Below are 23,887 nucleotides of genomic sequence, written 5' to 3'. Positions count from 1 at the left end.
GACGAGGGAAAATTTTGATGAATGGGATAAAGCCTTTTGACAAGTACAGTAAGTTTTGATGGTGAATTGTGATGCAAATCATTAAAAGTTCTCTACTAATTGCAAAGCTCTAACCAATGACCACTGTGTAGCATCTCAGCTAAATGCACAGAAGTGTTTTCTCTTATGCTGGCTACTGGTAGCTGCTCTTTAAGGAGTAGGAAAATGCATCCCATGTGTACCGTTAGTGTGTATATACATACTTCATGAGCATGTGTAGTGTATATTTCATGTGTAGTACATGTTGTGTATATCTTCATGTGTACCTTTAGTGTGTGTACCTCATGTGTATATTTCATAGGTATATGGCAGCTCTTCCACTGAGAATATTGAAAATTGAAGCCTGAAATGAAATTGGTCAAACAACACTTCATAAAATTGCTGCTAATAAGTACTTCTTTACAAAAACTACCTCTACAATAAGACAATTTCAATCCAATGTGTGGACATGTCAACTATAGTTGCAGGAAGCACAAACTAGCAATTTTTGGGCTGATCTCATAAAATTCATGGCCTCAAAGTAAGTTCCTCAAACTGATATGTAGTACATTGCAGAAGCACCACTGAAAAACGTCAATTTACAAGATCATGGAGTGCACCATTGTAAATTGGGATCGTCTCATTCATGAGGCTAACGATCACACTGTACCACAATAGTTTACTAAAGTAAAAGGAGACAAGAAATGATATTATCTAGTCTCAATAGATGACCTTGTACCACAAAAAGAAGTAGCCTTATCTGGGATGTCCTTGATGTGGTCATGAAGTATACCATACTCATGTTTGGAATCTAATTGAGCTATAATGAGGTGGTCTTATCATAGAGGTAGTGTTTGTAAAGAGGTGAACACAAAGAGCTATTCTATACTTTGGCTTTCAGTGTTCTCTTCACATGGTGAGCCCACCACTTATCATCAATGGTAAATCCCTTCCCATGCAGTGTATAATTCTTGCTACCTTATCATGTCTGTGTATCATAGTAGTATATCTCTACAAGTATTCAGGAATAGACTGCATGTTGTACTACAGCCGGCAGCAGTTCAATTGGACGTTTGGGGTAATTAGATATTCCCTCTAAATGTGTTAGTATTGAGAATTGATAAGTAACGACTACCATAACATGGTAGCAAACATGTTTTGAATACATATATGACATTCAACAACTAATATGAATTAGAAAATAATTATACTGTATAAATGTCACTTAAAATAATTATAGTTCTCCTGCTTATTTGAAGAAAGAAAAGGTGAAGCCAGCGGCATACACGAAATAGCTACAAAATTCAATACAGCCGTGAAAAAAAATTGCAGCCTTCCTAATATAGGCTAGCTTGAAAAAGATGTGATATCAAAGGTGGCAGCCAAGAAATGGCTGAAATAATTAATATTATGTCAATTAATTTGTAATGTCACAACTTAAGTGACATAATATCACTGCACTGAGCTATTTCTTGGCCACTGCCTTTGATATCACACCATTGTCATACAAGCCTATTTTTGGAAGGCCACGTGCACACTCTTTTCACAGCTTGGCTTAGCTAGTTACTAGCCTGCAGCACCATATAATCCCATTCTCTTTACAGTAAGATACCAGACAGTGTTACCTGTGATACCAAATGTTACCCATGATACCAATGTTTATACAAGTGCTACCCATGATACCAGTACTATACCAATGGTAGCACTGTTACTTATGGTACAAGTGTTCATATCCATAACAGCTGAGTAGCTACTCAGTGCTACCCCTGAAACCCCTAAATCAAGTATCAGTTATATTATCTAAATCTATTTATTTTTTATTTGTCAATGACAGGGGTCACACAAAAGGCATAAGCCTGTACAGGGTGCTTCCCCACAAAAATTACACACAACATACAACTATACCAAACAAACAGCTACAAAAACAAGCCTGTACAGGGTGCTTCCCCACAAAAATTACACACAACATACAACTATACCAAACAAACAGCTACAAAAACAAACACACGCAAACAATAAGATGAAAGTTACAGAAAATTAATTAGAATTTAAAAACAAAAAACGTTTCAGTTTTAGCTTAAAATGATTAACAGAAGTTGTCAACACATCAAAAGGGATTGAATTCCACATACTATATCGAATTGACAAAAAATGAATGGCGGAAAGCATTGATAGAGGAGGGTAAACAACGAATTGTCAAAGGGTGAGACCGGGTTGGAAGATCATTTATTTCAGTGAAAATAATCAGAAAATTTGATCGGAGTAAATTAGCGTATAACATTGTAACACAAGTACATGCAAGCATTATTACGTCTCTGCTCCAAAGATGGCCATTCAAGCTCCCTCAAACATTCATCACTGGATTTAGTGCACTGAAAAGTTAATGGGTCAAAATAACTTTTTATCCACCTTGAAGTTCAGTCTACGTTGTACTGACTCTATCAAGTTAATGTTCCGCAGTGTAGAAAGTCCATACAACATTACAATATTCAAGACAAGGCCTAACAAGAGTTAAATAAGCTGTTGCTTTAGCTCTGTCAAATTGAGTTGCTTTGTGTACACTAAATGTGCTGACAGTGATCATTCCATTTCAAGTTTGAGCTAATGATAACACCAAGATGTTTCACAAATCTTTTCAATTAGACACTACTGATTTACTTCCTGTAATATATTCTAAGGAAAGATACACGTAGTCATAGAATCATCTCAGTTCCGTCAAAAATTTCCTGTCGTACGATACTTTGAAAGCGGCGAGCGCTGATGCACGTGATTCTCAGCATGCATATGGCTCGAGATGGCTGTATAAAAGTTCCCGGGCTGGGTATTTTCAGCATGCATGGCTATATAAAAGTTCCCGGACTGGGTAGTATATATAGAGAGAGAGATTCTATCTACTGACATGCAGCGATCTTGGACAATAGAGAGCCTTTCAGATTCATTCTCACTTCATAGCCGACCACGATTCGATACCAACCAGCTCTATGATGAACAGCAGTCAATAGTAGCAAATGCTATTGCTCTCTATGGAACAGAGGTATGCACGTGTACATACAGCGTGATATATATTAGATTCGTGCTAAATGTAGTGTTCCAGGATATCTTGCTAGTGTCTGCCCTCCTAGCACCATGATAGCTATTCCAACCAATTTTTCCTCCACCCTTACTGAGTAGACCTGACTTGGTATTGGTTTCCAACTGTTTGTTCGAACTAATTATCCCCACCAATACCCAGCAACACCTTTTGGCTGCTAGAGCTCAGAAGGAAGATCTGTATGGCTGTTTACAATATGACCTTCAGCTTTCTGGCTTATCTGCATGTTAATCTCATTTCCATCAAGATTGGTTTTTTAGGCCAATATTATATGCCAGACACAATTGCCCAAGTGGCCAATGCTTGCAAAGTAGCAAAGAAGATAGTAAGATCCCTGTTTGAGCAGGCTGCTCACGGCACTGCTATCTCCTGCTCGTACAGGATTTTTAATTCTATAGAGCCTCCCTGGACTGAGATCCAGTTATTGGTTTGCCTAAACTGAAATTATTTTTGTATTGTAATTTAATAGTGAAGTCTTGCAGAGCTCCTGTACTGTCCACCCAGTGCATGGTACCCCTGAGTCTAGACCCCTGTACTTATGTTGTATATTGTCTTAACAGTCTCTCTCTGATAGCTACACTTAGTAGCTAGCTGTTATTACATGAGTTAGCTATAGAGGAGAGTATCTAACTGCCCGCTTTGTAAGTATTGATTCTGATGTAGTTTCCTTAAATCATTCAGGGATTCCATGAGATGTGTTAACATGTACACACTAGCAAAAATAAGGAAATGTGATGATTGCACACTGGCAGATGAATTTAATGACAATTCTCACCGATAGATTATGCCACAAAATGAACTTTGATTACAGAGAGAATCCCTTAGACTTACACAACCTCCATAGTATTAACTCTTGATCAATAGAATTTGTTCTTGTTCTTTGTGCATATTGGGCAATGTACACATTTATTATATCACAGAGGCTTGTGAAGTGCAGCACATTGGATTGCGTGATCTCACTCCAGCACAGATCTGACTATGATAAGCTTCATACATCAGTTTGCTGCAAGCGAAACACACCAATACATAATTGGTTAGCTAATACATGCATGCTCTAAAACTCCTTCCCTAAGATGACAAAAGTCACTGACTTGTTATGCTGCTATAACCTTATTCAGTTATCTATTTCTGTATCGCTAATGGATATCATAAAGTGTAGGATGGTATGGTTTGTTTATTTCCTTTAACTGTCCTATAGACAATAAATATAGCTACACGCACTTAGAATTCTGCAGGTACAAAGGAAAATTCCCTGAGCCATTTTTACACAAGCAATAGATTGAAATATCCCAAAGAAAAATATTTTCATTTCATGGGAAATTACATTTATATACCAAACTATTAACTGTAGTGTATTCATGTGTCTGTGATGTAGGCATTTCATCTGTATGTGTGTGTGTGTGTGTGTGTGTGTGTGTGTGTGTGTGTGTGTGTGTGTGTGTATGTGTGTGTGCATGTGTGTGTCTTGTGTGTTTTTGAGTACATTGAAGTTCACTTTACTGTTCAGGCAGCTGCTGATGGAGATATCGATGCTGTGACAGACCTGCTGAACAGTGCCAGTGAAGTAGCTGATGATGTCTTTACCATTGCCAAATTTTTAGAAATATGTGATGAGAGAGGTTACAATATGCTTCATGTAGCAATTATCAACAAAAAGATGGAGATCATGGAGGCACTTTTTGAGTGTGGAACATGTAAGGGAAGCTTGTGGATACAAATAAGCCACAGATTTGAAATCAACATTTGCCTTTTAAAATAGGGTTATAGGTCTACTGACACTGATTCTTCAGGATGCAGAAATGCAGATTAAGGTGGTAAAGGAGATCCCTGATCTGTGGCCACCTCTAATCCACCAATTCTATACCTAACTATACCATAAGAAAATATTTTCAATTTTCCTATGTAGCTATACTCTGCCAGTTGCAACTAGTCTTGTACAGTTGAATCATGTACTCTTAACAAACTTTCCAAATTTATGACACAATAGAAAAAAATCTCCATTATATATAAGGACAAACTTTTAGTCCCAGCAGGCTTGTCTCCATGTGATTTTATCTCTGAAAGAGGAAAACCTCTATATTAGAGCAAAAATGGGCCAAAAATTCTAGGTCCCAAAGTGCCTGCATTAGAAAAGTTCCACTGTATTGTCAGTTGAAAATGCATTGTTTTAGAATTATTACAATAATATTTGTAAGGATCCTAAAGAGTATATAGTATCAAGAGTATATAATGGGAAGTCCTCCCCACTATATACTCTTGATAGTATGTACTTAGCTATAAAAGTAAATAAGTAAGTTAAAGTATAGTAGTTAAGTAATAAGTAAGTAGCTAATTATTTACTATCCATTAGAGCAGTACAAAATCTTCCAAGATTATCCAACCTTACAGCAGAGACTGGTAAACTGTTCCATAACTTTACAATAGCTGAGAAGAAGCTAAATTTGCACACATTATTCTAGAATATGCATGAAATCTTGAATCTTCTGTCATATCCTCTGGTAGTAGTGTTAAGTGGGGTAATTTTTTTTTTGTAGAATATTAGGATTCACCGCAGAGATGAATGCAAACCTGTTAGATTCTATCATTATGCTAATGATAAAGAAGCATAATAATTATAAATGAATTTGTTCAATGCACCTTTGCAGCTACAAACATCATTCTGCAGCTCACTACACTGAGCCATATTATTATGCCAAATCCAACAAGTGAATGTATAACAATATATATTCATAGCAGGTTGACATATTATGCTGAACTATGTCAAGCAATTAGCCAATATAAATTAGTACTACACAAGGTCCCTCGACAAAAATCTACTAATCTGATTGGCTAAAATAGTGTGGTGTGTTTCTATTGGAAGTACAAGTCTGATTTGACAAGTAGTGTTACAACAGTGATAGATGCCCATACCATAGCAACAATAAGCAATGGTTGCTAGGTAACTATTGCTAAGATAAATGTCACTTTTGGGATCATAAAAAAAGTTGCTAGGCAACATTTGCCAAGTGTGATTGGTCTTTTACAGTGGCTTTTTTGAATTTCTATAGCTTAGTAACAGTTGTTGGATTAATTTGTAATAGGATAGTTGGCTGTGATATTCAAGATTAATAATTCTCACATTGTAAACAGGAAGAAAATTGTGCTTGGCTTTTTTCTCCTTCCTGTTATAGTGCTCACACTACTACTTCCAAATACCACAGCCATCCATCCTATTACATATAATGCATATCTCACACAACTATGATGCTACATACCACTTTGATCACCTGTCTGCGTAGCTAGTACACAATGTATTATAAAAGAATTATGTATAGAGTCTATGCCGAAGGACAGACAGATAAACGTTTTTTCAGTTTTGTACATTATCCACAGTGATATGTGACCTCTCTGCTTCTCTTAAGTATATATATGAGGTGGTCCTTAAAATATTCCGTGTTTGCCTAATTGAACTCTTTGTCTTGCTTTTATTGCAATTTGTTTTACTTCAGTATCACTCGGCTAGGGAGAAAATGTTCAAGCAGCACTTGTGATACAAGATAGCTGTTTTGGTTATATGTGAAGTGAACATTTTAGTACATAGGCTATATACCAAATTTTGGGTCCTGTGTTATATTCAAACTTCTGATTGCATGTTATGTTTGAACATATGTACAAGTGTACTCAGATTAAATTGTATACCTCATTTTTAAACACATGTAGGCCTGATAAATACACCTACTAAAGATGAACATCAAGATTCCCCATTAGTGTTGGCCATCAAAAGTTATGATTTGCAATCAAAGTCACCTCAAAGAAGCCATCTATTAAAGTCTTTGTCTTACAGAAGAATTCCCAGTAAAGTTTCATTTCTGGAAACTCCAGTTGCACTACAAATAATAGATCGATTGGTGAAATTTGGTATGCTACATAGCTACAATGTGTGTATGTGTGTGGTGTGCGTGCGTGCGTGCGTGCATGTGTGTAGTGTGTGTGCATGCATGCGTGTTTGCATGCAGTGTGTGTGTGTGTGTGTGTGTGTGTGTGTGTGTGTGTGTGTGTGTGCATGTGTGTGTGGGAGGTCAGTCTTTTTAAAGGCTTTGTTAATCGGCGCCTGCATGTGGTGCCCACAGGGCAGTGTTTGTTTTTATAAACAAACACTGAAAGCCAATTACTCTAAGGATCTTGTTTCTTGTGGCTTCTTGTACTGATTTAATCAGTGGCCACTGGAATCCTTAGAGCCTTGCACTACAGCGATGTAGCGAGCCCTTAATGTTTTCTATTGTAACTTAATTTGCTTCAGAAGCTGTGTGTCCCAGCACTCTGGCAAAGCACCCTGGCAGTTTTATCTGCTTAAGCTCTTTACGTAGGATCGTACCAGATGGCGTTCACTGTGTACTTATGGACTAAATAAACATGAGATGGTGCCACCTTTAAACAAGCCCTTTATTTGTGCCACCTGCCATTGCTCATTTAGGAGAACACAAGATATTGCAAAGCATAAGTGTACCACCACTCGTCCTCATTGAAGATAGGAAAGAGTGACCACATCCCTGGATGGCATCATCTCATGATGGCTGGCTTCGAGTTCAAGTTCTTCGAGTTCGAATGTATGTGTGTGTGTGTGTGTGTGTGTGTGTGTGTGTGTGTGTGTGTGTGTGTGTGTGTGTGTGTGTGTGTGTTAGTGTAGTGTGCATGTGTAATGTAGTGTGTAGTGTGTGCATGTGTGCATGTGCAGTGTGTGTGTGTGTGTACTCTGTGTGTGTGCGTGTGCATGCTTGGGTGTGGCAATAACAACGCTGATTCTAACAAAACATAATCAGCAATTAGGGTGTCATGGAACCTCCTTTTAAGAAGAGCTTAATATTACTTGATGAGATGCGTCAGGCACCTCAGATTCCTCACCACTGATATGATGCAGCTGTTTTGCATATTTCTCTCATTTTATAGATTCTGGTTATAAGGTTGGAAAAATTGATGTGTTTTGTCTAAAATTCTCTTCAGGTGCTGATGTGAACTACAGTAATTCACATGGGGACACACCACTGATATTAGCCATCAAGACTCAGAATGCAGAGGTTGTTGAATTCCTTCTTCGTCCTACTCTGAATGTCAATGCAAAAAATTCACGGAAGAAGACAGCACTACACTATGCAGTGGCTTCAAATGACATAGAGATAGCCAACAAGCTACTGGATTACAATGCCAGTGTGTCACAAGTTGATAATGATGGTTATACTCCAATACACACAGCGTGCAAATATGGAAGAGAAGAGTTACTACGTCGTATGTTCGAAAAATTCCCTAAAGAGGCTCAGAAAATTTTATCACAGCCAACTAATGATGGGAAAACACCTCTGCTTGTGGCAAAATGTGCTCTGCATTATGCCAGACGTACTGTCAAATTTTTGATTTCACAAGGGTCCGACCTCAAGAGAGTTGACAAGTACAGAAATACTGTGTTGCACTTGTACAGTGACAAAGATGATGCTACTACCTGTTCAGAAATTCTGTGTAGCCCTGAAGGACAAGATCTCATAAAGCAAAGAAATCTGAATTTGGAGACACCACTTCATGTTGCAGCATCCTATGGACATTACCACACTTGCTATGAGATACTGGAATATTTACAGTGAGTGACTGTACAGTGAGTGACTGTACACTTTATGATAGTATGTGATGTATATCACTGTATTGTATTTGCTTTAATTATCAAACACTACATGCTATAGTGTATATAGTAGTGTTGAAAATACTGGTGATCTATAAAAGTTCTTGCCATAGCTAAGGGTTGTGACTTCTAAACCATATCCCTAATGCACATTATTCTTGTTATGAATTCTGTTATACACAGGCATGATGACAGAGAAGCCAGAGACATCAACAGCCAGACTCCTATTATGAGGGCTATTACTTGTGGTCATCAGTCAGTGGTGAAGGCAATGTTGATATTTGGTTATCAGATCAACACAAATGTGAAGGAGTACAAAACCTTATTGGAGTGGGCTATAGAAAATGACTACAGTGTTTTGATAACAGTATGTTAATAAGTGCATGCAGGCTTCTAATAAATATACTAAATTTTTTAGCTTAATTCCATGTGCTGTGTTACTGTAAAATTTTAAAGCTCCTTAAATAGCAATAGTGTATCAGAGTAATACAGACAAATTGTGTATGTAAAGTCACTTATCTGAACTGACACACATGTACAGGTGTTCAGAATAGAGGTTCTATATTATACACAGTATATTGTTAACTCTTGTTTCAGGCAATGTACAGCCTATGTGCTGAAAAGGGAGCTGCAAATCTGGAGGAAGTATTTGACGATCTGACAACTTTTACCCTTGTTGAAATGGTCACCAAATTTGGAAAAGAATCCATTTTAAGGGTATGTTGCATGTAAACCAAAGTAAAATATTTGCTAATACATGTAGACGACCACAAAATTGTTCATGCAGCTTGATATTCTGTAAGGCAATGTGTTTTTATAACATTTTAAGACATCACATATTTCCACTGTTAGCTTGTGTTGTGATTATTTTTGCAGTTGCTTTTTCAAGCAGATGCTCAAAAAGTAACTGATCATTGTAACGAGGCTCTTCACATTGCTGTAACTAATGGAAACCTAAAGTATGTGGCCATATTACATTGTATTGACAATATTATTCTCTTTCCATCTTTGTAGGTGTGTTAAAGTGCTATTTGAATACAATGTTACATTGTCGTGTAAAGGAATTAATGACGATACTCCATTACACATTGCATGTCGACTGGGATATACTGAAATTGCCAAATATCTACTTAGTCAAGGAGCTAGCACTGAAATTTGGTAAGATTTTTTATGAACTTGCTGCCTGTTATGTACTATATATCTCTTCTAGTAACCACAAGGAAGGTTCGCCATTATCATGTGCTGCTGCAAATGGTCATCATGGACTAGTCTCTTACTTGTTGAGTAGTGGGGCTTCACTGACTGGAGACTGTACCATGCATGATGCTGATGTTAGTGACTGTATTAATATCTTGTGGGTTTACATAACTTTTTTAGAGGACACCATTGGTATTGGCTGCACGACATGGACACAATGACGTAGTTAAAGTTTTGTTGGATCAAAGCACTCTTGATGTTAACAATAAAAGTACTTTAGGATACAATTGTCTTTGTGAAGCTATTGCAAATTTCCACCGGTAATTTTATCAAGTCATTGTAATATTTGTTTATAACTCATGTGTATAGATCTACAGCCCTTACTATCATTGAAAGCGACCACTGGGAAAAAGCTATGATGTTTAAAACTAACTGCAATGAGACACCAATGAGAATGTTGATCCAACATATGCCTGGTTAGTTTGTAGATCCAGAGTAGAATATCATATCTGTTTGGATCACAGATGTTGCAGAGTTGGCCTTGTACAAGTGTATTAGTCAGACCAAAGATAAGACCAACAACAAGACAACAAGTTTGACCTACTCTTATAAATTCATCAATGATTATGATACTGGAAATGGCTCATTAATTTACAAGTTCATGAGTAGCCATGGACTGGTGCCTGCTAAAAGGCAGCGTACCGCACTTCAAAGATCATTGATGGAAATGACAACTTCTTTTACCAACCACCATGTCGCAGAAGATTTAGAAAGTATGCAACATGGTAATGATAATGACAGCAATTGGCTTCAAACAAAATATGACAAGGACAAGCATCCATTACAGTTAATGGTGAGTATGGAACTGTAAATGTAAAAACAGCTAAGCTGTAAAAAAGATGCGATCTTCAAAAGCCTGAGTTGTAATATCAAGGTTGGAAGAAGAAATTAAGCAAAACTTTGAGAGCTTGTATTTCAAAATACATAAGTGACTGCATATAGTAAAAACGGAAAATTAAACACGCCTAATTTTTGAAGAAAAACTGATTTTAACCACTGATTACAACCACATGAAACAGATATAGGATACACAATGAACACTAGTTCCATGACAAAGGATTGAAAATAACTTGATAATATTAAAAAGCTTTTATAAATATGCATGTAGCATACAGGATTTAAAATCTAAACATATTCAAAGTGTGCACAAGCTTCCGTTTTTACTCTACACAGTCACAAATTTTATTTAATTTAAAATTATATTGCTTAAGTTTGGAATGTGGGGTGCCAAAGGTGTAGGGCAGCTATAATGCAAAAAAAATCATGTTTTTGAGAAGGCACCATTGAGTTAAGATTGTGTGAAAATATGTTTTCTTTCTTCCTGTCAATATAAGCACATTGTGGCAGTGCACCAGCTTTCTTGGGTACACAACACACAATCATGTGTCTTGATGAGACTATTAGTCTGGTAGATGAAACTTGTAACCCAGAAAAAATTGTATAAAAGAAAGTTTGGTATCATTTTAAAGCTCTTTTCTCATAGAACAACATATCCAAAGTTCCAAAAAATCCCCCTTGGGGAATTTGTTTTGTATCAGTTAAGGTGTTTTCAATCAGTATGTGCAAAGAACAAGCAGCTGCTAACAATCGTGACTGGATCTGCAAGAACCCCACATGTCAGTACTAGTTCATTTTTTTGTATTTTTATTTTCTTTAGATAGCCAAGGAATGGTAAACTGAAGTTACAGCTATAGAAGCCAAGTACTTTTGAAGTGACAGTGCTACAAAGTGGTAATAACAGGACTAAAATCAATTTGTACAGTGACAATAAAGAATATAAACTACAGGCACTTAATTAAACGGTCATAACTTATGATTGCAGTCCTCTACCAAGATGCAACTTGTATCATCAGATTCTCCATGAACAGGTGAATCCATTGCTGAGTAAGTTTTGTCTTCCAGGCCCTTCCTACAACCATCGCCAGGAAAAATTGGCAATGTGAGAACAAAACTATAGTGATCCACTTGTTCAACACAAGGCAGACTAATGCTCATACTTTTTGTCTCCTTGGGGGTACAGACATGAAACAAAGATTTACAAACTCCTATTGCTTTGGGGATCACGATGCTATCAAGGTTTGTGCTGTTAGCACCTTCCTTCATTGAGAAAGAAGCGCTCAAACAATTTCAAATATTTCACCCAATGGCATTGCGTTCATAAATAAAGGGGAAACCGCAGCTATTTTACACGATTACACATAAAACTACAAATTGTGACTATAAACTATAGCTACATGTATAAGAACTATGATATGACTATAACAATGAGAGTACAATTATGGGGAAAAGGAGAAGTCATCATCCAAACCTTGTGAGCCCGATATCATAAAAGCAATCCTGGCATTGTTTGTTCAGCATGAACATACTGAAAGTTGTTGATGTAAGTTTCTCCTAGCCACTTTGGATGGAACTACGATCAGTAATGGGTCTAAGAATTGATCTTGGAATTGATGGTGCAAAAGGTGTCCTTACCCCAAAAGATTCCACAACTAGTGGAATGAAATGACCTCCTCTTAAAAGCTATTACTCTAAACACTGAGTTCAATAGCAGAGACTTGTTCACAAATGATCTGTAGTAATTGTGTTGACAAATTGTGACCGAATCTGCAAGAATCCCACATGTTAGTGTAAACCTAATTTTACAGTAGCTACCTATAGAATGCAGGAGTTATATTTGATCCTGATTATCAACATGGCTATCCTGCCTATTTTGGTGTCTCTGTCTGCAGTACTACTCAGTCTGCGTATAATTTCCTTCTCTGCTTCCTGTGCTGCCCATGGGGTGGCTGCTGCAGCTGGATAGGTGGCTAAGGATACTACTGAAGCATCTGGCTCCTATGAAAAAGCAGCTAAAGAAAATTCTCATCTTTTAACTAGCAAACTGATGTGGACATGGTGTGGCCGGCTAATAGTTTTACTCAATGGGATGCCTCATTCTGCTGCTGGCATTTACACCAGATATAGGTAGTCACCTATCAGTTGCAAGCTTTCTTGCACCTTTTCATTTGGAAACAACCGACCTAGTGCCTGTCTATAAGATGCTAAAAGACATACTGTAATTCATGGTTGATTTTATTCTGCAAAGTTACAGGGAAAGCATTAGCTAAGACTTCTTAGTATAGTGATAATCGGAAAGCTGTTTTTCAAAATGATAGCATTGTGCACAGTTCTCCTTCACTATACCAGCAACAAAGAAAGGCTGCACATTACATACATAGGTAATCCAGCAAGCTAACATGTTATGTATGTGTAAGTTAGACAGTTTATGCCTCCGCCTCCCATTCAATGATAAGAAGCTACTGCTAGCTCAATGCATTCTGTTTTACTTAAAGAGCTATGTAAAAGCAGTTAGTTTTGGTTACATGCCTTCTGCACTGCAACACGCTACTGATGTTAGCTCCTAATCTCACATCCTCCTGATTACTTGAACTGTGCATTAGTTGAATCATAGAAATTTTGGTTTCACAAACCTTACTTGGATCTCTGAGATCAATGCATGCTGAGATGTAGTACAGGTGTTTGGTTATTCAGAGTATATGTATCTCAGCCTTCCTGGTGCCATCAGCTTTTAAACTACGTAGCAAAAGCTAATTACCTGCAGCTTTCTTTACAACAGCTGTGTCGTTATTATCAGTATCAGGATTAAGAAAACACTTTCAAAACTGCAACACTCCCTTTAAAGGGTTTGATGCTACAGTATGTGCCTTCATCCTTTATATTGCTCACAGTTTGCCTCTCTAAAGACTGATTTAAATCACAGATCCTATGGTGCCATCTTTTGCCATAAAATCATTCTGGTCATTTGATATTGAAGATGTACTGAGTCTCACTTACATACTCTGATCTTGAGAAATATTACACACCCTTGCTCTGCAGTTTTATTTGAAAATGTCAAAAAAAAGCATGATCAATATTTTGATCATTGTGTAGCTATAACAAGATCGTGCTTATGCTTACATACGTAACTACATTTTTTATGAATGAATCTCACACAGGCTAAAGTTTAATGCAATCATTCACTTATTCGTAACAGGAAGTGAATATCTGTATATTAATGTACTTATCAATATTATTCCCCTCCTCTCCCCTTACAAGAATAATAGAGGGTGATAGTAGCTAGCCATGGCTTCTGAGCCTATGTATATATTATGGTCATAGTGATTATATCGTTATCGTGTTCTACTGTATTCAAACAATGCCCCTACAGTAGCCCAAGTATATGAGTGCAAGGGGATATGATGACAAATGATGCAATGTGCGTAGGGAATCTGATTGTATAATAGTCAAATCCCTTACTATGGTTCCTGGGAGGTGAAGCTGGTAAAGCATTTACAGTAACACATTTGAAAGACGTGCACTTAGCGGCATGGGTGGGTATTTGCCTTGAGACATCCAGTGTCGGAGAGGTACTCACACTACTGTTGACAAACTTTGTGTCAGCCATTTTGAATTAAAATCATTTGTCATCTGCCATGTACAGCTATCACAATATACTTTGTTCAGTTTTCCAGTAGGAATGTACGTGATTATACAGATGTATCAATATAAAATGTACCATAATCATGATACCAATATTAAAATATTCATAAGGACTATCAAAGAGACAACACCCAAACATTACTAAGACAAGGGACTCCGTACTCACTACATCCATTAACAGTGGAGCCCTAGTGTATACACCAATAGGAGAACATGCCCTACAAATACAATGGATAGCTGATCAAAGCAATGAAAATCCCAGACATGCAACCATGAAGCAAACCTAAAACTACCAAATACTCATCCCTCACTTAGTGGACAAAAGAAAAACCTAAGGCTTATAAAAGATAATAGCTTCGTGAGCTAATTGTGATGGGTGTATCTAAAAGTGGCACGTTCAACCTCACAAATGTGCTGGCCATATACATGAGATTTGATATTGTCATGTTTCTTTAAGACAAAATATAAGAGATGAAGTTGGAGGAAGCAAGAGGATTGAAATTTTACTGTTATTCCTTTTTAGAGGTAAAATTGTAATCATAGAGGTTCACAGGAACTTCAGAAACTGTTCTTCATAAGTAGGTTAAATGTAGAGTGTACTTTACATGAAGGGTCCTTTAAGCACTGCATGTACATGTACAAACTTATTTTCACCAGCTATCACTTAGACTTGCCAGTTCCAAACTAAACCATAGCACTGTGCTTGTGATCCATTTTTCCTCAAATATCAACTCAACAAGTAAGCTGTAGCTGGTGATCACTGTTCTATTAAACACCAGCTGTCAACTGTTTCTTACAGAAATTACATGCAAACAGTTAAACAACAGTAAAAAAAATTCCCCAAGATGGATTTTTTGGGATTTTGAATACTGTTATTCTCCATTAAATTTCACACAGAATGATACCAGAACTTCTTTTATACCATTTTTTCCCAGGTACATGGCTTTTTTTTGCATTTGACTACCGGACTATATATAAACAATTGTGTATGTGCACAATTCTGTAGCCATGAGGTTGGTTGACTGTGGATATATTTAATTGTAGGTAGATTATGGGAGGATGTCTTTACTGGAACATCCTGTTGTCCATGAGTTTTTGCACTACAAATGGAGATGCTTTGGCCTCCCAATATTTATGTTCCATTTTATATTTTACTTGCTCTTCGTTGTTTTGTCAACTGTCCTCATCTTAGTAGCACCACTACCTCAGGGAGATGTTTGCAGTGGTGAGTTTGCTCATCTCACTGATAATACATATGAAGAAAATGTATGCATATTTGTGACCCAGTCTGACAAAACTGGGCTTATCACCTATTTAAAAGTATCAAGAAATGCCGGTTTTAAGTATTTAGTGTGTTGTAGCTCGCCAATGGTTGAAGCTATGTGTACCAAATTTTCACACGTTTTACACCAATTTCTTACCTTTCAGAGCATCCACTGTGCAAGTAGCCAACAACTAAGTTTCCCGCCATTTTAGATAGTTTTTTTAAACCGAGGTTGACTGTATCAGGCAAGCTGCAAACTAGGTGGGAGGCGGGGGCCCTGGAAGGCGGGTAAGATTGTGTTCAAAAATTGAAAAGGAAGGCGAAGGGATGAATTAGGCCAAATTTTGAGACAATGAGGTCTCAAAACTGGCTAAAATGAAAGGAAATTCACAGCAGAGGTACTTATTCAACACCACAGAGCTGTACAGCCACATACAGTCATTCCCAGGCTGACTAGAGCTCCATTAAGGCCCCACACCACACGTACGAATCGCCACTGGGCTTGGGAAAAGTAACCAGCAAAACCAGACCACTCCAAGTCTAGCTGATTTTAAATGTGGAACTACACTGTTAAAAATAAAGAGTAACCACCACTCTGAGAGTTCCCAGTGTAGGGAGGATTTAACACCCCATGGAGAGTAACCAACACTCTGAAGAGAATAACCATTACTCTGAAGAGTAAGTGACACTACCTTCAGAGCATGTGTTACTCCCCAGTTACTCCTTTGGAGTAATGGTTACTCTCCAGGGGTGTTAAATCCTCCCTACACTGGGAACTCCTTGAGAGTTGTGGTTACTCTTCATTTTAACAGTGTAGATAGTTTACTCATGTAGCTTTGTGTCCTGGGTGAAAAATCAAATCTGCTGACATGGGTGATAAGACCGGTTTTCTCAGACTGGGTCACATTTATTTACTGTCAGTTCAAGGATGCTGGTCAAACTGGGGCTCTTGGACTGGCTGTAGTAATGACACAAGTTGTAGTGGTCGCATGATCAGGACACGTACGAGGAATTGTAATATGCCTGAGCCAGGCATTGGATATCAAAGAGGTTGTCCTGGTAAAGGTCTGGAGACTGTGGTGTGTAATGGAACTGATGACATTGATGATGGTGTGAATGAAATAGGTAAATTCAAAATACTAAAGCTGTTGCATGTAAGTAAAGTGACACTTACTACTTCATGAAATGTAAGTGCAGTGACTGCATGCAGTCAACTAAATCTGAACTTTTTTATGTCTTAAAAATATTTGTAAAGTTGTGTAGTTACAGTGGAGCTTTGTGTAATCTGCATATTGTAGAGCATAAATATCTGAAAGTTGGATTATTTGAAGACAGCAAAAAGTTTCATTGTGGGTATCATTAAGTGACAGATCATTAAATGTTTTTTCTTCATAAAAGAAGCTTTGAGGTACTATCACCTATCCAAATCCCTAGGGACCATCTAATTTCCAAGTAACTTACAATGAATGCCTCTAAAAGTGCAGATGGGATTGACTCTATGATAATTATGTGACAAGCATGGACTTTAAGATACTCCAATAGGAGAACTTACTACTCCAAATGAACAATTGATTGGCATCAAGGTTAAAATTTCTGAATAAAATGTGTTTACTGAGGGCATTAAATGTTCTGTTTTTGAAAACCCTACAACCAGAGGTTAATCTGCAAGATACATTTGTCTTGACATAGGCAGTAACTAATTGCCACTGAAACATGGTCATATGTCAAGACACAGTACTACCATCTCTATTTCAACTGTTAACTCTTTCTAATTTCTATAACTCACTTTGAAGCATGCTTACATCAATGACACTCAATGTTTTGTTTTGTTTACGAATGTAGCGTATATGTTAACATGACCACTTTGTTTGGTTCTAGATGACAATGATGGTAACACTAGTCTTTACTGTGAAGGTATAGCCATCAGTTTGACTGTTGTAGTATATTATATATTATGTTGCTCTATTTTAGATGATTGTCTACACAGGGTCAATACATTCAGAAATTTAAGCTGCATAGAAAGAGGTTATGAATTATCTTCTATCATTGCCAAGCATATGCATGTGATTGTGCATTCTATTTATATTTCATCAGTGTGTTAGTGATCAGGGCAAATAAGTTTGAACTTTTGTGTCAGTACTCTAATAGAGCAGTTGCTACTCTAATACAACAGTCACTACTCTTTGTACTCTTATAAAAAACATTCAATTGTCAATAAAATTAAATAACTACTGGATTATTAAATTACTGACCAACAAACATGTTCTATCTCAGAAAGCTAATTCCTAGGTTAACCAAAACATATTAGTTAAACTGCTCTCACATTCAAACACAAAGGGTTTAATTTTAAAAGTTTTCTTAGAAGATATCCAACTAGAGTTTTCAAATGTAAGTGCCCTCAAGCTATACCAACTGTAGTTATGAGAAAGATTGTAACTTGTCTTCTATGGAGTTCCATTCTTCTGGAATAAACACTGCTTTATCCTAAAACTCCTTGCCCTCCTCAGGTCGCCTGTGCTAGATCTGCCTATGGTAGTAAGTGAGTGGGTGGGTGAATATATAAGTAAATGAGTGAGCTATGTACCAAGCCAGTTAGTTGTGGTATAGATTTGAGGTACATATAATGTGAATGGATTTGCGAAAAGGGGTCTTCCACACACATCCGATTCTATGAACTCAGAAGACCATACATAACCCGGTGTTCAAGAAACACATTAACCTGAGAATTCCTCCATTCACTAAGCTATGTTATTGCTTACTACTGACCAAATTTCAAATCAATAGCCATTTCCAATCTGAAGGTATGAGTTGTCAAAGTTGGTATATTGGATGTGTGTGAAAGACCCCTTTTCACAAATCCGGTCACATATTGTCATGTGACCAATCAGAATCTTTGTGAACTATTAACTCTCAACTCCTGCTGTTGTAGCACATGTTTGGCTGTGTGATTCATTGTAACTGTTGTGGTTAAATAGTGAGAATAATATATCATCCCACAACATATAATGTACAATTTGGATTTATTGTTTTCATATGACTATATTGTCAGTAATTTTGCTGCAATGGGTATTTCAGAGGCTCTTCTCTATATATAACTGGGAGAAAGGGGAAAAAAAGCCAAAGCCCTCCTTGTCCCCCTCCCCCCCAGATCTTCTTATGCTTACTGCACCTTGTGAGTGCACAGTACTGCACAAGTAAAAAAAAAGTGGATAATAAGCCAAAATAGCTAGTATGATTTAGGTTTTCATTATTACCTTTATAACATCTTTCTTGTTTTTGGTTCCATATATAATGCCTACTTGCCTGTATATGTATGTACTAGCCTTTTGTTTTGCCTTATACTTTTCAATTTATGCAAACTGTTTTAGGAATTACATGCATGTGTTATTATATTTGCAGGCATGAATGAATATAACATGATGCTATTAAGAAGGGGCTCAGTAATACTAGCTGTTGATTTGTTTCTTCTCATAATTCTGAATTTTCTCAAGTTTCTCAGAAGGAAGATGGATTTTTTAAAGCATTTAGCTGCATGGATTGATATTGCTTTCCAAACTGCATCAGTTTCAGGTGTAATACTTCACTATAATAGCAATGAAGACTGTTTCTGTTCTAGCACTAATACATGGCAAATTGGAATTATAACATTGTTTATAGGGTGGATTAGTCTAATAGTGCACTTAAATAAGCTCCCCTTGACTGGAATAATCATTAACATGCTCTTAAGCATATTCCAAACTTTCATTAAATTGGTTATCATTGCAACATTATTGTGCTTTGCATTTGCTCTGCCTTTCTATTTGTTACTATCTCTACCGGTAAGTATAACTTTACATAGGAACAATGAATATATTCTTATTACATACTTGTATATAGGGAAGGAGAACAGCATTTTCTGATCTTTGGAGTAGTATGCTCAAGACTTTGGTCATGACCACTGGAGAGTTTGAGTTTGACACAATATTTGTCAACGATCAAGACTTGATTGATGATGGTTTAGTTATCCCATTTCCTACCTTGACCACCATTCTGTGGATCATATTTGTTGTGACAATGCCAATATTGTTCAGTAATTTACTGGTAGGCAACAAACCATAGGATGGCTGGCACATGTATGCTATTACATATTGTGTACTATAGGTTGGTCTTGCAGTCGGTGATACCCAGGAAGAATTATCCAAGGCTAAACTAACTAAATATCAACTCCAAGTAAGTATATAGCAATAACTGCCAACATAAGATAGTTTGGCTATTGGATAATGGTATACTCACATTACAATCTTTCTGCATTGTTGATGTTAAGTGAATATTCATTCTTGTGCAGATCAAGATTATTACAGAACTAGAGACAGCAGTCCCTTCACTACGCAATGTGGGAAGAAGCACTGAAGTAACCATTGATGAGAAACAATCATTGTTTTATAGATTATTTCAAACATCAAAGCTTGAACAGAAAGTAATGTACCTTAACGAATGGAGAAAGAAACACCACATTTCACAGCTGTTTGAAGAAAATGATGTAAGCTATGGTTGATATGTGGTCTTCTAATTTTATGTTCTTTGCAGAAGACTGACCCCATAGAAAAGGTAATAGCAATACAAACTGAGATTACCAAAAAACTGGATTATTTGGAAACTGTCTTGTTAAAGAGTAATACACCTTCAAGTGACAACAAGTACGTGAGGAAGATGAGAGAGAGAGCCATCACACTACACGACTTATCATCAAAAAATGTACTTAGTCAAAGTTCATTAGGTTATTGAGTAGATCGCTGAGTATTGCTATAGTGCATAGTGAGATGTGTGACATTGTCAGTTTTCGACTTTGTATGCATACATATTGTGGTATTATTGTGGTCATTTATATTAAAAAATCATTTTGTGCTTAATGTTGAATCGTATAGTTGTTAGATTGCTTATGGCCAAATTTTGGGTAAATGTGGACATGCAAGATCAGAAAATGCCATCCCTATAATCATTATAAAACTTCAAGTAAACAGAAATATTTATCAACTATATACACCTCAGAGTCTACTGTAACAAATCTCTAGCCATATGATCTTGATCAAGCAATGTATAGCTTCTAGCATTCTTGTGAGGTATTTTCAGTAAAATCGTCCAAAATTCAAATGAGTATATAAGCAACTTTCGGTGACCCATTTCTTCTTGTCTAATACAACATTACAATGTGTAAATTTAGTAACTATAAGCCTATATTTACCAGGCATGTATACTTATTCATCATTCTCAATGATTTATGTTTACTTTGGTCTGGGGTGTAACACAAAAAGATTTATATGCAAAGGCTCCATGCAGATATACCTAAACTGACCACCTCATTTTAAAAATATTTTATCTGTTCTCATCCCCAGGTTCAGTTCAGTCTCAGACTCTCAGTAATATAAAATTATCACAGTCTGTATTTCTAATGCCATCTCTACTTGTCAATTCGGATTTATATAAGGATGTTCAACTTTGCAACAAATCCTTATATTTTTAAACAGCATCCACGAACATAGCAAAACTCAAACAGATGTAATACACCTTGACTTTGCAAAAGCCTATGACAGAGTTCCCACAATGAACTACTTTTAAAGATTGGAGAATCGGTATCACCAGTGACTTTTGCTGGTGGTTTAGATATTATCTCAACAACAGACAGCAATGTGTTCACCTCAGTGGCTCTCATTCAACCCTCCTTCCAGTCCTATCTGGTATGCCTCAAGGGAGCATCCTTGGACCACTTTTATTTTTATCACTTCAGTTCATTGCTCTAATGTGCTCTCCTTTGCAGTTGATACAAAATGTTATAAACAGATTCTGGAACATCTTGACTTCATAAAATTTCAATATGATTTTGATTCATGGCTGTTTAACACCAAACAAGTTTATACATCTATTTAAAATTTCCCACTTCCTATTTCATAGATGACACTATGATCAAAACTAGTAGTACTCACCATGATCTTGGTATTATTTTATCACATATTAGCTAAAGTTTTACAGAACCCTTAGACTACTGAGATATATAGCTTCAGCCTCACAATTGATATATATTTCTACCAAGAACACATTATTTAGCAATAGTTAGATCACAACTACTTTATTGCTCTCCCTTTTGGTACCTTTATCTTGTGACATCCCTGCTCTGGAAAGAATTGAATGCTGTCATTGCTGTGATACTAAATATATAAAACACGTATTGTCAAACTTAGCATGCTATACCATTAATGTACGCCTATGAGCTCGATATATGACATACTCTTTTTCATAAAATCAATCCAGCATCAATCAAATCATTTCAATATCAGCTATATGTTACTTTTTGTCACCATCCTACCAGATCCTCCACGACCAACAAACTTCAACACAATTATACATCATGCAACAAACAAAGATATTTTATTTCAACAGAAATACCAAGAATTTATAACCTGGTGTCTACCATGCAGTACTTGACTTTAATCAATCTTTTTTTCCACAAGATCTTCTCAGTGGCAGCAGTTACTAATAACTTTGATTCTGACAATCTTCACAGTTTTGACTTTCTTTGTGCCTGCAGCACCTGTTAACCTTAGTAGTATTAGCATTTTTTCTTCTCCAAGTTGTAGAATAAATATAATATTATACATAAGTAATTTATTTTTAATTAAGTACATAAAAATTATAATTACATAGTTAAGTACATAATAACTTTAACTAGCTAGCCTACTTAATTGTACATTTAATTGTAAATGAAAGTTGTATGTACAGGCCTTGCCTGCATGGGAGCATGTCACCAGACTCTCTAGCAGGTAGCTATGTCTCTGTTACTATAATATATAGCTATGTACATCAGCTGGGTTATCACCCATTGAACTCCCTTCTAGAAATAAGTTCTGTTGCTATAGCTGGTATGATGCATGTGGTTACCATGACTGTAATTGATATATAATCCATAGCTCAAAAAAGTTGCAGTGCATAGAGGAGCTCATATTGATGAGTGGAAGAAAAAGGAAGACATTGATGGAAGGAGATATTGTAATGAAAATTGGCAAACTTAGCATTAATTATATGTCATAGGCATTTATGCCATTTTATTAGCTAACTCAGTAGTTGTGTGTGCACCAAATCACATGAACTCATTATAACTATGCATTCTGATTTTATGTAGCTACAACATAGCTAGCTTACACCTCACTGTAAGAATGTAGCCCATGGCAGCTATTCATAATGATTGCTACCACTAACAGGGGCAGATTTAGGATTTACAAGGGGTGGGGGGCTAACTCAAGGTACTAATCTCTCATGTGAAGGTGTGTGAAGCACACCTCCCAACTGAAACTAGGGGCATACCCTCCAGGAAATTTTATGCTAAAATACTGCAATTTGGAGATTTTTCTACATACAACTACTTATAATTTGCCTATAAATATTCTATATAGATTAGGTCACGTATAGCTCTGCAGCATTTTTGCTAAAATACTGCAATTTGGAGATTTTTCTACATACAACTACTTATAATTTGCCTATAAATATTCTATATAGATTAGGTCACGTATAGCTCTGCAGCATTTTTAATGAAAAGGTTTGGGTAGGTTTAGACAACCAACACCCTCTCACAATTGCAGGTGCATGTTAGAATAATAATATAGCTAATCGAAACTGTAATTTGAATGATATGAGATTGAAATTGAATCTGAAAGCATTTTCAGGGCATGTGCATACTTGAATTAAGTGTTGCCATATACGTAATGAATGTACAAGTAGATGAATCAGTTATTAATGAAGACCTTTTAAATAGACCAATGCACTTCATTATATGTATAGACACATCTTTAGATGTAATTTCCATAGTAGAACCAACTACTGGTATAATATGTATCTGCTGAATGTTCTATTAGAGTAGTTAGTCTAATAGCTAGTATCTCTATCTTGTGCTACATGCACCTCCATTGCTGGTGATCCGGGCCCTTTTTGGATAACCTTTAATAGCACAAAGTGGGTTTATATTATTTATTATAACTAAATGCTAAGACAAAAGTTCATTAGGCCTATATAAATCTTCAGCATATTGATCAAGTAAAAGTCTAAAAGTGAAGGGGAGCTTAATTCAGACCACATAGTCCCTCCCCTGACTCCCCAGCCGCGG

General features: G+C 36.6%; 1 protein-coding gene across 1 annotated transcript; it reads left to right on the top strand.

Annotated features, from left to right (window-relative positions):
- Window positions 1-2,843: 2,843 nt before the first annotated feature.
- LOC136249938 (transient receptor potential cation channel subfamily A member 1 homolog) lies at window positions 2,844-20,634 on the top strand. The gene is made up of 21 exons (XM_066042076.1): window positions 2,844-3,052; window positions 4,617-4,803; window positions 6,809-7,006; window positions 8,090-8,717; window positions 8,940-9,123; window positions 9,354-9,473; window positions 9,633-9,715; window positions 9,771-9,914; window positions 9,967-10,087; window positions 10,134-10,273; window positions 10,323-10,429; window positions 10,478-10,806; window positions 15,537-15,717; window positions 16,678-16,881; window positions 17,635-17,670; window positions 17,728-17,781; window positions 19,156-19,574; window positions 19,633-19,836; window positions 19,897-19,965; window positions 20,081-20,275; window positions 20,323-20,634. The coding sequence occupies exons 1-21, from the start codon at window positions 2,918-2,920 to the stop codon at window positions 20,518-20,520; spliced, it is 3,936 nt and encodes a 1,311-aa protein (XP_065898148.1). The 5' UTR covers window positions 2,844-2,917; the 3' UTR covers window positions 20,521-20,634.
- The last annotated feature ends 3,253 nt before the right edge of the window (window positions 20,635-23,887 follow it).

This window comes from Dysidea avara, chromosome 3 (assembly GCF_963678975.1).
Source record: "Dysidea avara chromosome 3, odDysAvar1.4, whole genome shotgun sequence".
Taxonomy (NCBI): domain Eukaryota; kingdom Metazoa; phylum Porifera; class Demospongiae; order Dictyoceratida; family Dysideidae; genus Dysidea; species Dysidea avara.
This window is presented reverse-complemented; position numbering and strand designations above follow the sequence as displayed.

Bases quoted from the DNA above. Each gene is read 5' to 3' on its own strand.
- LOC136249938 (XM_066042076.1), top strand. From the start codon at position 2,918: ATGCAGCGATCTTGGACAATAGAGAGCCTTTCAGATTCATTCTCACTT. The intron at 9,474-9,632 runs GTATGTTGCATG...TTATTTTTGCAG, and splicing joins GAAAAGAATCCATTTTAAGG to TTGCTTTTTCAAGCAGATGC. The intron at 10,088-10,133 runs GTTAGTGACTGT...TAACTTTTTTAG, and splicing joins GTACCATGCATGATGCTGAT to AGGACACCATTGGTATTGGC.